We start from the raw sequence: 13,856 nt of genomic DNA on the forward strand, positions 1-13,856 counted from the left end.
GACAAGTTGCGGTTACGTACTACCTCCTTCTCTTAAAAAATGTCTACAGTAACATCAATTTTGCAATCAAATTTCCCAACTTGGGAGTTGTAAGAGTTCTTGAAGGGGAGTGATTACCGAAGACGTTGTATTGTTAATAACTTAATATATAATTTATTTGGTAATTACCTATCAATTATAGATATTTCGTATGAAAATTTATCATTACTACATAAATATGATTGGCAACTCAATAAAAACTGTTTTTTTGGTGAAATCTTTTTTAATATTTCAAAAATGTCCTTAATTTTTTGTTTTTTTTCCATACTTAATTTTTTTGTTTTTGCTTATCATAATTCCCAAATCATTTAACTCAATAACAGTCTTTCTTTTTTTTTTTTCCCTCATTCAAAATCATTCAAAACAAAAAAATTCCACCATAGATCACAATCGATTCTATTGTTCTATATTTTTATAAATCACATTTTAACTTTTAAGCGCATACATTGACCCGATGGATGCTATATAACGTTTTCTGATGTTAATTTCGCCAATCTACAAAAATTCTCACTTTTTTGTTGTCACGATATAATATAAAAATTGACGGGATAAAAATCCAAATTAGTGAATAAAATCACCAACAAGTCACGACTCAACTCAGGCAAGGCAATAATTATGAGTAATGCTACGTGTATAATCAAATAAGTACAACAATTCTTATTACGTAAAAAATTGAATACAAAAATTTTATTTATCAAAATCTTATAATAAATTCAATACGAATTTTCACGAGACAATAGTAAAATTTTACGATATAATAACAAAATTTCTCGATTTAATTATATTAAATATATTTGTTATATTTTTTGTATTAAATAATTCTTTGGGCGAATAAAGTTGAATGGATGGATGCGTACGTTAAAGCTGAAAAAAGCATGATCCGTGCCCCACAAACAATGGAACCAGGTTCTCTGGCGTTGAACACGGACCCACCGATAAGATTTTGTTTTATGATAAATCCCAACTTAAAGTTCGATTCGATTTGTTAATTCGATCTCTAATTAATTGGTTAATCAAACTATTCCGAATCTACGGTGGCATTTTTTTATTATATTTAGAGTAGATCTCACGTATTTTTATCTGTAAGAAGAGTCAATCCTATCGATATTCACAATAAAAAATAATATTTTTTCATGGATGACCCAAATAAGAGATACGTCTCACAAATACGACCCGTGCGACCGTCTCACACAAGTTTTTGCCTTATATTTATAGAGAAATAGACATAAAATTTTATATGAAAATTATTTTTTTGTTCATATAACTTGTTTTTTTTTATTTGTGGTATTGTCGTCGGTCAATTTATATTCTTAATCTACTAATTTATAATTTCTTTGATTTTAATATTTTTTTCATCCCATTGCAGAAATATAGCCTAAAATTGTTGGCGCGACGACAATGTGAAAGAAACTAAAATTGTAAGTTAGTGGATGAAGCACGAGAATGGACAAACACAACAAATTCCGTCAACAAATGTACTTTCTCCCATTTTATGTTTTGTATAAACTAAACATCTCACTTGAAAACAAAAATACGGGATCCATCGAATATATTTTTTTTAGTTATACTCCCAAATAAGCATAAATTCACTCGAGTTAGCCGCATCAGCCAAAGTTGGGATAAGGGTGTTCGCCTTCATTATACGACCAAAAACTTGTCAGTGGATTCAGTGCTGCCCACATCTCTCTGATTGCTAAGGGAAGAAAGTCATTCGTTCGGTGGATTTATCAAATAATAAAATTTAACGATATGTGGCAGAGTGATAAGATAAAGATAACGTTTTGTTATATATTTTTCACATATCACGTTTAGAAGATAATGTGAAATATTCTCCATCATCTGTAGCAACCATTACCAATCAAGGCCAACATGTGGGATAAGTCCATTTCTACTCCATGTCCTATATTTTTTAATTAAAATTCAATGACATCGTTTTGTGAGTTCAAAATCTTGATCGGATATGGGAATCCAGTTTTAAGCGAAAAAACTCCAGACACATATGAAGAACCGAGTCGGATTCGTGACAACAACACGCATAAGTTGCAGAAACTTGCATTAGATTACAAGTAATAATGGAGCTTCCGAGTACCGTATTTGTACAAGTTTTCACAGTCATACAACATAAGGAGAAACAATTGATTAACTAAGTTATAGTCATCCTGGCTTGCTCTGTGCAATCACACAATGCCGCGATTGTAATCGCTAGCTCGAACCATTGAGCATTCCATCACTGATAGCAATGCTTGCTCTAAGAGTTAAAAAGCACAAGTAAATGATCATCAGGCCGGCTCCCAATAATTTTCCAGGCCGCATACCATTTCGTGGCAACATAACGAGGGACCAAACGAGCCCCAACATTAGAAACCCGAGAGTGTAATATAAGGTGACGTCTCGTGGAATGATGTACACAGATGGCTTTTTGGACCAAGCTCCAATGAGTAAAGAAACGCCCAGACCTACAAGCGTGTTGAACATAGGTCCTGCAAAGCATCCTGAAATAGCGACCTGCACACCATCTCCACCATTCATCGACATGGCGACATTAGCCATGAGATCGCCCAACGAGTTTCCCCATGCCAAGATAGTGAGCGCGAGAAGCGTGGATTTGATTCCTAGGATAACACCAAATGCCACAAGCAGTGCAACGAGCTCGTTGGCAATCACATAGAACCAGATTATGCTCATAAAAAATCCACCCATAACCCAAGGAAGTAAGAACTTTTGAGGTGGGTGTTCGGTTTTCGTGTATAATAGTGCCAGGACTCCAAGTATACCACCAATAACAAAACCGACAACATATTTAATTCCTTTAGCTAGATGACCCGAATCGCCTTGAGTGTTCCAAAGGACTGCCAGTACCACAGGTGCAAAAAAGGCACTGGCCACAGCGTAAAACTTCGACCACCGCTCCTCCTCGACTATGGGTATCGTCAGCCGCCTAGGGAGCATTAAAGGATACTCTAGCAATGACCACAACTTAGAACAAGAAAACAACGACTGATCATTACCTGAATCCTCCTCACTCCAACCCCACAATTTCCTCTGATGATCGTCTTTACTCGTAGTCTCGTTTGAAGGCCATACACAATGAGGAATGTGAGACTTGAGATGAGGCACACTCCCCTCCGAATTGGACTGAAGCAGCGAAGCATAAACAGATTCATCCTCGGCATTTTCACAAGACAAAGCACTTCCCGTAACAGGTAACAAATGGACAACCGACCCCAACTTCAGCCTACTGCCATGCTTTCTCAATATCTCCTTAGCAGCAACAAACAGGCCGTAAACCAAGTATATCGAAATGAATGCAATGGCACCTCCAACACTCACCTTACCAACCAGCAAAATACATAGAAGCGACAGGAGAGTAAAAATATAGAACCCAACATCCCGAAAGAAGCACTTCTTATCAATACGCACAGTTTTCCCGGCTGAGCTAAATGACACAGCCCCCACAACAACACAAGTAACAAAAACAGCTGCACCCAACACACTGTTCAGACCCACGTCACCAGAATCCCGACCCACGAACGAAGCAATACTAGCAAACACATCAGGAGCACCATTCCCTAAAGGAAGCAGAGTCACCCCTGAAACTGTGGGGGGTAACCTCAACAGATTGGAAAGTATTTCCAGGGAACAACAGAAGTAATCAGTCGCTGTATTCCCAAGTAAATAAAATAAAACAAGCAACCAAATCACAAGAACTACATATCCCAAAGCCTGGAATTTTTCACAGTCACAGTAAAAGAACTCCAGGTAACCAAGAAATCCCCCGGCGTTACATTCGGGGTTGCTTCTCAAGTATTCACATTTGGTATCATAACCCTCGTGCTGATAAATTCCAGAGCACGTTGTCGGGTATCCACTTCCCAGTATGAAATTTGAATTCTCCGACTCCCTATTTTGGGTACCATTTTCACTGGATAAATCAAGGTTTTGCTCGAACACTTTCCTCCGAAACACAGAGGTTTCAAGAAATTCCTTTTGCGAGTGGGAATTTTGGTCAAGATTTTTAGAAGGATTCTTCGAGAAAAGACTCTGAAAAATATGTTCTTGACCAGCGAACATACAAAGCAAAACCAAAACACAAATCCAATTGAAAATTCCACGAAATTTCGAGCGCTTACGACAATAAACACGACTCGGAAATTCCATTTGTTTCCAACTCGTTCAACTTAGACTGTGATCTAACAGCCAATATATAATTGACAAGAACAGACAGAAAAAACTTTCGCAATTCAAGGATCGGAAATTTTCATTAAATTCCCACCAAATATCACAGTTTAGAAATAAAAATCCACGAAAAGGGGTCGCTGGGGTGTACCTGAGACTGAAAGTCGTAGAAATTTCAGAGAAGTTTTGCTACGACAACGCGTATATATAAAGGAAAACCATTTTCACGCTACGGATTGATTTTAACCCACGCTCAAAAAAATCGAAAAAATTAAAAATAAAAATATTATTCCTAACATACAAGCGCGTCAGAAAAATAATCATGGTTATGTATACGATGCATGAAATCCGACAGCTGGTTCCTTAATCGACAAGAGAAGCCCAAGAAATTTTGGAGAACACTAAAGTGTGCCACGTGGAATCTGTTTATTCTTCTTCACCTTACGATGAAATATAGTAAGCTATAATGATTTGATGACGACGACAACTAAAATAGGACACATTTTATTTGGACTTGTGTTTCCTCTCCGCACCCCAAAGCTTCGGTCCATGCAGGATTTCGATGCCAACTTTGATTTCGATTTCGTCGCTTCTTCGTATATCTATTCTGTTCTACAACTTTACCCTCGCGTGATATTAATATCACGCTTTTGTTTTTTGTTTTCTTTTTTTAAAATTTCAACACACACTTTTATTTTTATTTTTATATTTTTATTTCAACAATTCAAGTATCAATATAGTCCCTCCATAATTTGTCAAATTTCACTTCAGTCCATCGATAATGATAAAAAAAAAACTATACACACGCATCGCGTGTGCAGAGTAACTAGTATTTATTATATCAACCTCTTTTAAAAAAAAAAAAAAGTTCAAAAGACAAAATAACCTAAAAAATAATTATTACATCTTTTATTTCTTAACAATCAAACTTTTTTTTTTACTTTATGTTATAAACCGTCAGACACATTTACCTCATCTAGCAGACGGTTTTATATCTGACTTCGGAGTCTGAAATGTTATAAATTTTATCCTAAATCTACATTAATCCGATTCATGTAAGTATCTGATTCGATAACTGTCCTCTTATTGATAACATAAACATGTTGTAAAGATCCGTGTTGATTTGCAAGGCATAGTTATCGAATCAGATATTTTAGATATTTACATTAATTGGTTTAATGTAGATTTGTAAGTGCATTCCTTTCCGTGCCAATTTAATGCACTTGAACATGTCGACCTATTATTATTATTTAATAAATAACGATATAAATAGTATTTATCTTATAAAACAGTTTTACATTTGATCTTATTTATACGTGTGATAAAAATAATAATATTTTTTTATATAAAATATAATATCATATATTTTTTATATGGGTTAAGTTTGCCCAGATGTATGTCTTAAAAAACTAATCTGTAAAATGATTTTATAGAAATTTTTGTATGCACAATAAAATTATATAATTATAAAATGACAATAGTGTTAAAAAGTAATGATATACAAAGGAAGATTTTTTTTAAATATAGTTAAATGTGTTCTCAATAATTATCGGATTGAGCATTTCTCTCTGATTAAAAAAAAATATTTATGTACTTCCTAAATCTATAATTATTTTTCGAATGAAGTTTCATATAAAACATTTAATTCTGGAACATATATATGATATTGCGTAATAATTGATTTAGATAGATCTGGTACAAAATATAATTGTATAAAAATGGAACAAATATATTAATATTAATATTTATTACACTTGTTTGTGTGCTCAAATATCACATATTAGTACCCGATATAAAAGTTTTTATATTGAAATATCATATATTAGTATCACATATTTAATATTTGTACCAATTTTCATCCGAAAAAACATGTGTCATTAATACTAAATTTTGTTAGACATGCTTCAGTATTAAAAAATCATGTATTATTGTCATATCTAAAAACATTTAGTACTCAAATAAAGTATATTAATATAATATTTTCAATGTTTTGTATCGAATTTTCATCTGAAAAAGACTTGTCATTGATATCAATTTTTTTATACATGTTTGGGTAATAAAAAATTATATATTAGTGTCTTATTTAAATATATAGTTCTGAAATATCATATATTTATTCCAGGTTTTAAATGTTTTATACCGAATTTCATCCGAAAAACATATGTTGATCCAGTGAATGCAGAAATTGGGATGAGAATTTATTGATTATTTGTTCAGATGCGAAAACATAATGATTCGTGGCGCAATATAACATCCAGACAAAGGCAAAAACTTGTGTGAGACGGTCTCACGGGTCGTATTTTGTGAGACAGATCTCTTATTTGGGTCATCCATGAAAAATATTAATTTTTATGTTAAGAGTATTATTTTTTATTATAAATATTGATAGGGTTGACCCGTCACACAGATAAATATTCGCTAGACCATCTCACAAGAGACTTACTTCCAGAAAAAAATGTAAAAAAAAATGTTAAATCAAATATTTTATGCCCTAATATTCTCAAAATGTAAGCATGTATAATATTTAAAACTCAAGTACATTTGCTCCAATTAAAAGAGATTTATGTTTGGATTTAAAAATTGAGGATTTTGAATACAATTAAGACAAAACTTGTGTGAGACGGTCTCACGGGTCGTATTTTATGAGACGGATATCTTATTTGGGTCATCTATGAAAAAATATTACTTTTTATGTTAAGAGTATTATTTTTTTATTGTGAATAACGGTAGGGTTGATCCGTCTCACAGATAAAGATTCGTGAGACCGTCTCGCAAAAAACCTACTTGACAATTAATTACATACAACTTGTTGGTATAAAAATCTTTAATTTTAATTAAATAATAAAATAAATGTATATAATACACACACATATTAATTTTTATTAGTTAATATTTTTCAAAAATTTTAGTTTGGAGCAATATGATATATTTTTAATGTTGATGACTCAGTAAAATTAATTTTCTGTTACATAAAATACACCATTTATATCATAAAAATGATTTTGTAAAAATTAATTAATATACTATTGCTTAAAAGTAGAATCTATTATTGTTTCTTTTCTAAATTGAAATTAGTTGAACATGCCTTTAATTTTTATTAGAAAAATTGATTATTCTAGTCTATTTTAAAGTCATAATTTAAAAAAATGGTCTTCTTTATTATACATTTTGCATTATGTCTTATTTAATTAAAAAAAAAATCATAAAATACCATTTTTCTATGAACACACATGTTCCATTTTCGTGATTCATTTATTTAATTATATATTATTTCTCTTTAAGAGTTGATTTAACATTTGTTTTGTTTTATTTAATTTATAATATTTTAATTTTTTTAATACTACTTACTTATAACAATAAACATATTTTAATAAAATTATGAATTGTTAGTTTGAATTAGTGCATACGAAACCACCAAGATTATAATATTTTAATTACAATTGTTGCTCATCTAAAATAATATAAACAAAATCACCAATCACCATGGTTATGAAAAGTAATAATTATATCAATGTGAGTTTATACAAATATAAACAAAAAATCTGATGGTCTCAAATTATCACCACTCTATGTCCAAATGCATGAAATTCATAAGATTAGTCGAGAAATTAAGAAAATCAAATAAAGAGTTTGAGATAAAGAAATTGAATGGTGAATAGAGTTTAAATAATAGGGAATATCTATGTAATTTGATATGATAAAAAGACTATTTTGATAAATTAGTTTAACTGAAGACTAAAATTGATTATAGTAATTGCTGTGAATTTATTTAAGCTTGAATCGATGAAAAGACACGTGAAATTGAATCGATTTGATTTATATTTTGATTAAAAATAATAATTTTTAAATTTAAGTTATATATTTATAGGTTGACATTAATGTTGGCTCCTGGATCTGTTTTGATTCCAACCCTTTCCTTTTCTCTGCCGTACACATGGCCGATCTCCCAGCGATCTCCCAGCTGCCGCAGCTACAATAGAATGGCAATCTCTCGAGCACACCGACACATTTTGATCGCTTGACTTCATTTTTCCTCAGCCTTATGAAATGTTGCCTCAGAATGCTGAGTTTGCTTTGGATTTGATTCGTCCGAGTTTAATGAATCCGCTGTTATGGTAATCCCTTTTGCGTTTGTTTGCATTTTATGTTGTTTCCAGGTGTGTTTTGATCCCGAATTTTTATTTTGTATTTGTGTTGAATGCGTTTGTTTTAATTTGCTTGCTTGATCTCGGCATGTGTTGAATTCAAGTGTAGTGTAGTAATCTATCGTACTTAACAATTCTTTTCACGATGTCATGAGATTGGAATGAACAGAGAGTAGGTAGCAAATGCGATATCTTTGATTTTTGTGAGCGTGAGTCTTTTGCGTGAATTGTTTGGGTTAATTTAAAGTGAATGAAGGTATGGCGTGAAATTTCATTCCGTGCATGCCTTAAATAGCAGAAGTATATTTTGGGGATAAACTGAACTGAGCTGGAGGGGCATTACTTGTTACTCAATGATTCGAGGATACTGATACCGACAACGGCAGGGCATGGTGTTTCTTCCTCTTGTTTGTTGTTTATGAAATTATTGTATTTTACCTTGTACGAGGTCCCTTCTTGGAGATCGTTACTTGTGCTACTGCATTTATTATACTTGAAATTTTCTATACATGTTCGAGTAATAAAAAGTTTTAGAAATTGAACTTTCAAGTTGAAGTGGATTGAAACATCGAGTATGATAATCGTGGAATGCTTTTGACGATTTCCATATTTTACAGATTTCATTCTTGTAAAGATGCAAGAATTTTGATTTTGGATAATTTTAAGCACGTTTCCCGGAAGTTCTTAATGATTAAGGAAGGCATTCGTGGAATCAAGGTTTCACAGGTCGTCCTCGTTCTCATTGCTTTAGTTTCGGCAACGGTGCTTGTATTGGCATGGACAAATACCACATTTCTCTCCTATCTAATTCCAACCCAGATGTGCATATCGCAACTAGATCAAGGTTTGTCGTTATTCATGATCCTGATCCGATTCACATTCAATTAATGTCACTTTTTGTTGAGCTTTTTTTCTAATATGATTTTTGGATCATAAAAATTGTTACGATTTTCGTCAGACCTTATCAGTATACTCTGTATCTGCAGCTTTTTTGTTGTTCAAATTTTAATCTAGTAATTGCCCGACTCCCCCTTGGCCTGACTCCTGGATTAATGAAGAAATTGTAATATTATCAGCTGTTTCCAATGATTTCATTCGGTGCCAGGAGTGAAAATTTTCTCACAGCCAATAATCCTTCATACTTCAGAGATAGTGATTTTTGTAAGAGCTGAAATAGTTTTGGTGCTTCACTTTTAAATGAATATGATGCGTCCCAACTGTTAAATGTGATTTTTTCCTATGATGAACTTGTAAAAATATTAAATTGTGAAGATCTACGTGTTTTTTAAATGACTGCGATTCTCCTTAAATTGCATATTTGCATGTTGGCTTCTAAATATCAGTTCTCATTTGTCTTCTCTTTCTAGTTTATCCTTTCTTAGTCTTGACTCACTTGAACATCAAAGAGAACAAAATTTAATTTAAAACAACACAGCATAAATAATTTTACTTTTTTCATATGTGCTACATTTTTTGTCCATTTGCTAAGTTACTTTTACGTCACCATTGCAATTTTGAACTATAACGTGATCTTACGTGCCATTGTTGATGACCATCCATCTCGAGGATTATTGCAAGGGAAAACAGACGAGGCATGTCTTATATTACCTCAATGAGTGGTTAGAGCATTTTAGTTTGAAGTGACTTGCCTGGTATTAACTATGGATTTTTTTATTTATACAACTTTTTTCAAAGTAATCCCACCCAAATTTTTTATTTATACAGCATTTTTCAAAGTAATCCCACCCAGTGGAGAGCGAACTAGAGACTGTCTCATTTTTTCCCTGGCCAAGTTTACTGACCAGTTAGATTTTTTTATGAGATTTCCAGTCTTTTCGCTTTCCATGTGATTTCGAGCAATTGCCCCGAGTGTGATCAGTTTTTCGCAGTGTTCACAATAAACTTTGTGGTCCTTACTCAGATTGTATGGAGTTTCCTCCGCTTTGTTTCTTGTAACGGCAGAACTTTGTGATGCTGCTTCTAGAATACTGTTTGAAACGATGCAAGCGATACTTTCTTTTCCTGTCATCAAATCTAACATCAGAGAACATGTCTTTTAAGTTTTGAAAATGTTCTTTCCAAGAATACTTCTACTCCTTCGAACTTCATCCGAATCTTTATTAAGACTCATGCAGAAAGTCAAAAATTTGGTAATTTTTAGTATCTTACTGTAAGTGATCTCATCTTTCAGACATTTCGATGTCACATTGGGGAATATCTCTCTCTTTTGCCATAATTCTGAAAAAGAGTGAAAGTCTTCTGGTGACAGAGGAATTCCCTTGTCTGTAATTTGGATGGATGACTGAACTTCAATGCTTCGGGCTATATGCAAGATCTGAATCTGCCAAAATTTTCTAATGAACTGACAGACTTTCATGGCTTATAAGGATAGTTGGTATGTGCTCTGAAGTTGGTCTTGCAGAAAAAAGATGTTGACTTTCCTAGATTTCACAGTTTTAACTCTCTTCTGTTGGTGTATAGATCTTTCCAGCGTTTTAGAAAGAATACGACCAAAGCCATTTTGAGGAGAAATAATAAATAGGACAATTTACGAGAGAAAATAAGTAGTTGAAATAGACAGAAAGTTTCCTGGTAACATCAGAGGACCCCTGAAACTATGAATCATCTTTCAAAAGAAAGCAAACCAGAAACTTATTCTCTGCTTCTGCAAAAAAGTTTGTAGACAAAGTTCTAGAACAAGGGGTTCGAATGCTTGTGTATGTCGTGCACTAAGAAATGTATACCTTAGGTACTTCTCATCATACAAAAGCTGAAATGCTAAAGTTCCTAGATGAAGTTGGCCCATTCCCTTTGTCTTTTTCTTTTTCTCATTTCCTACCATGAGCAAGATTTATTTTTTTATTTAACATGAAGCACACAGGTTCCATATTATGGAGGAAAGCTATTCGGGTTCCTGACATTCTAACATTTTTCAGATTATAACTATGCCAAAGGTAAATGGGTCTTTGACGATAGCTGGCCATTATACTCTGGCTCTGACTGTAAGCAATGGTTGTCGCCAATGTGGGCTTGTCGCTTGATGCAACGCAAAGACTTTGAATATGAAAAACTACGCTGGCAACCCAATGGATGTAGTGCTGAACCATTCACAGCTTCCAAATTCCTGACGAGGTATATTTTCATTCTTTCCGTAGATGGGTATCAGTTCACTGAAACTTGAAATCATGAAAGTTTACATCGAGTATGGATTTCTCTTCACCCTTTTTAGTTGCAGTGTAAATGATCATTGTTGTTTAAGAGTTATTTTTAGAATTTACCTATTGTCCTGAATCCAGAAGGAATATAACAAAATTCCATCTATGTCAGTGGAATACTTTGTGTTCTAAGTTATCGTACGCACGGCACTTGGGGAGCGCAAGGAAATTGTACATGCCAAATGTGGGCAACCATCTTTTTAAATTCATTTCGTTATAATTAGTGCTATTTTGTAGTTTATTAAATATGTAAGATTTTCCTTTTCCTTTAGAGAGAATTATCTTATTTTCTTATAATAGACGGAGTTAAGTAAATAGCAATAGCAATACTGAACCTTGAAGTTGTTCATGCTTTGAGCGGTGAAATAACATAGTTATATCTATGTACTTCTGACCTGTTAATTAAATAAATAAAACTGACTGTAAGATTACATCACCCTGCAATACTTTTAGTTTGGTCCTACAATTTTGAAGTGATCCTGATCCATAGTTTTTTCTGGATTGGTTATTATCCTTATCGGATGTCATTATTTTTCATGGAACGATATTACATAATTTATAATTTGTTGACTCAATTTTATAATCGTGAACTTTAAATATACTTTTTCCATGAAATATTACTATTTTTTCTTGATACGTCGGGTGAGGAATTCGAACTCGGCACCTTACCACTTATCGGAGAAGGTGGTGCCGATCAGCCAAGAGGCTGTTGGCACTATTATATTAGTTGCCCTTCAGAATTTGGCTTTAATTGGAATACACAACGTTTTATCTACAAAATATCATCTATACCTATGTAATTTTGTATCCTTTTTAAATAAATCTCTCGTATTTTAATTTTTTAAATATTTTTTCATTTGGAGATCTTCTATTTTTAGTGTACAGCTAAATCAATGTTTTACTTGCTGCATGCTGCATTTCTTTAACTTGTTGATATAATACTTGAATTCTTCTCCTGTACACAGAATGAGGAATAAAACTCTGGCTTTTGTCGGGGACTCACTAGGTCGACAACAGTTCCAGTCGCTCATGTGCATGGTGACAAGTGGTGAAAAAAGACCTGATGTTCTCAATGTTGGGTACGAGTACGGTCTTGTAAAAGCCCGTGGGGCCATCAGACCAGATGGATGGGTTTATCGATTCCCCAGTACAAATACCACCATCCTTTACTACTGGTCAGCAAGTCTCTGCGACCTAGAACCCATCGACACATCCAACTCTACCACTGATATCGCGATGCATCTGGATCGACCCCCAGCATTTTTGCATAATTTTCTTCACAAATTTGACGTTCTTGTTCTGAATACTGGACACCATTGGAATAAAGACAAGCTGAAGGCTAATCGCTGGATCATGCACGTTGGGGGCATCCCCAAGATCAACACAAAGACGGGAATCACAGATATTATGGATGCAAAAAATTTTACAGTATATAGTATTGTCAAATGGGTGAGTACACAGCTCCCAAAATATCCAGGTTTGAAAGTATTTTTCCGTTCTATATCACCCAGGCATTTTTTCAATGGAGACTGGAACACTGGGGGAACTTGTGACAATATCACTCCACTTTCGCATGGAAAGGAGGTTGTACAAGATTATTCCAGTGATGGTATTGCAGCAGGGGCAGTAAATGGAACCAGAGTTAAGCTTCTGGACATCACGGCTCTATCCCAGCTGAGAGACGAAGGTCACATATCTCGTTACAGCATGAGACCGACAACTGGGATGCAGGATTGTTTGCATTGGTGCTTGCCTGGTATTCCAGATACATGGAATGATATTTTATTTGCGCAGCTCTAGTTCTCATGAAGCTCATAGTCACGTAAATTACGATCGCCTTTGATGGTTGAACATTATTTCATTCTTGCTTATTCTTTGGCATCTACAGTGTTAAATGATAAGATACAAGCTAAAATCTTGACGTGTGCTGTATAAATAAGTATATTAATGGTGTAGATGCTCAACAGATGTGCAAATCTCTCGAATTTAAATTAGTTGACGCAATTAAAAAAAAATGAAATGAACCAGCGATCTGAGTTCATAAGCTTAAGCTAAGAGTTTGCGAGCCCAAGCTTGAAAATCTTTTTTCTGAGATCTTTAAATTCCATTTGACTTCAATTGTTTAGTTGAATTTAAATTTAGGTTCGTGAAATATTACGCAATTTGATAAAGTCCTCGTATTTGTTGTTGGCCCTGATGTAAAATCACATAGGAAAACCAAGCAAGTCAGCGGTTACGAGGGGAGGAATCAGCACGATCATTTCCTCCCAAATAGCTCTTT

General features: G+C 33.7%; 2 protein-coding genes across 5 annotated transcripts; one reads left to right on the plus strand and one right to left on the minus strand.

The window, feature by feature from the left end:
* Positions 1-2,036: 2,036 nt before the first annotated feature.
* On the minus strand, positions 2,037-4,555 carry LOC142529112 (cation/calcium exchanger 4-like). The gene has a single exon (XM_075634505.1). It carries the CDS (start codon positions 4,195-4,197, stop codon positions 2,242-2,244), a length of 1,956 nt encoding a protein of 651 aa, XP_075490620.1. The 5' UTR covers positions 4,198-4,555; the 3' UTR covers positions 2,037-2,241.
* Positions 4,556-8,090: 3,535 nt separating this feature from the next.
* Positions 8,091-13,490, plus strand: LOC142529531 (protein trichome birefringence-like 16). Of its 4 annotated transcripts, none has more exons than XM_075635080.1 (5): positions 8,091-8,330; positions 8,656-8,752; positions 8,978-9,204; positions 11,297-11,492; positions 12,541-13,490. In XM_075635080.1, exons 3-5 carry the CDS (start codon positions 9,048-9,050, stop codon positions 13,373-13,375), a joined length of 1,188 nt encoding a protein of 395 aa, XP_075491195.1. In that variant the 5' UTR covers positions 8,091-8,330; positions 8,656-8,752; positions 8,978-9,047; the 3' UTR covers positions 13,376-13,490. The 4 variants fall into 4 exon arrangements, with proteins under 4 accessions (XP_075491195.1, XP_075491196.1, XP_075491197.1 ...); XM_075635081.1 differs by having other exon boundaries at positions 8,659-8,752; XM_075635082.1 differs by lacking the exon at positions 8,656-8,752 and having other exon boundaries at positions 8,091-8,348; positions 8,995-9,204.
* Positions 13,491-13,856: the final 366 nt, after the last annotated feature.

This window comes from Primulina tabacum, chromosome 16 (genome assembly GCF_025594145.1).
Source record: "Primulina tabacum isolate GXHZ01 chromosome 16, ASM2559414v2, whole genome shotgun sequence".
NCBI lineage: Eukaryota > Viridiplantae > Streptophyta > Magnoliopsida > Lamiales > Gesneriaceae > Primulina > Primulina tabacum.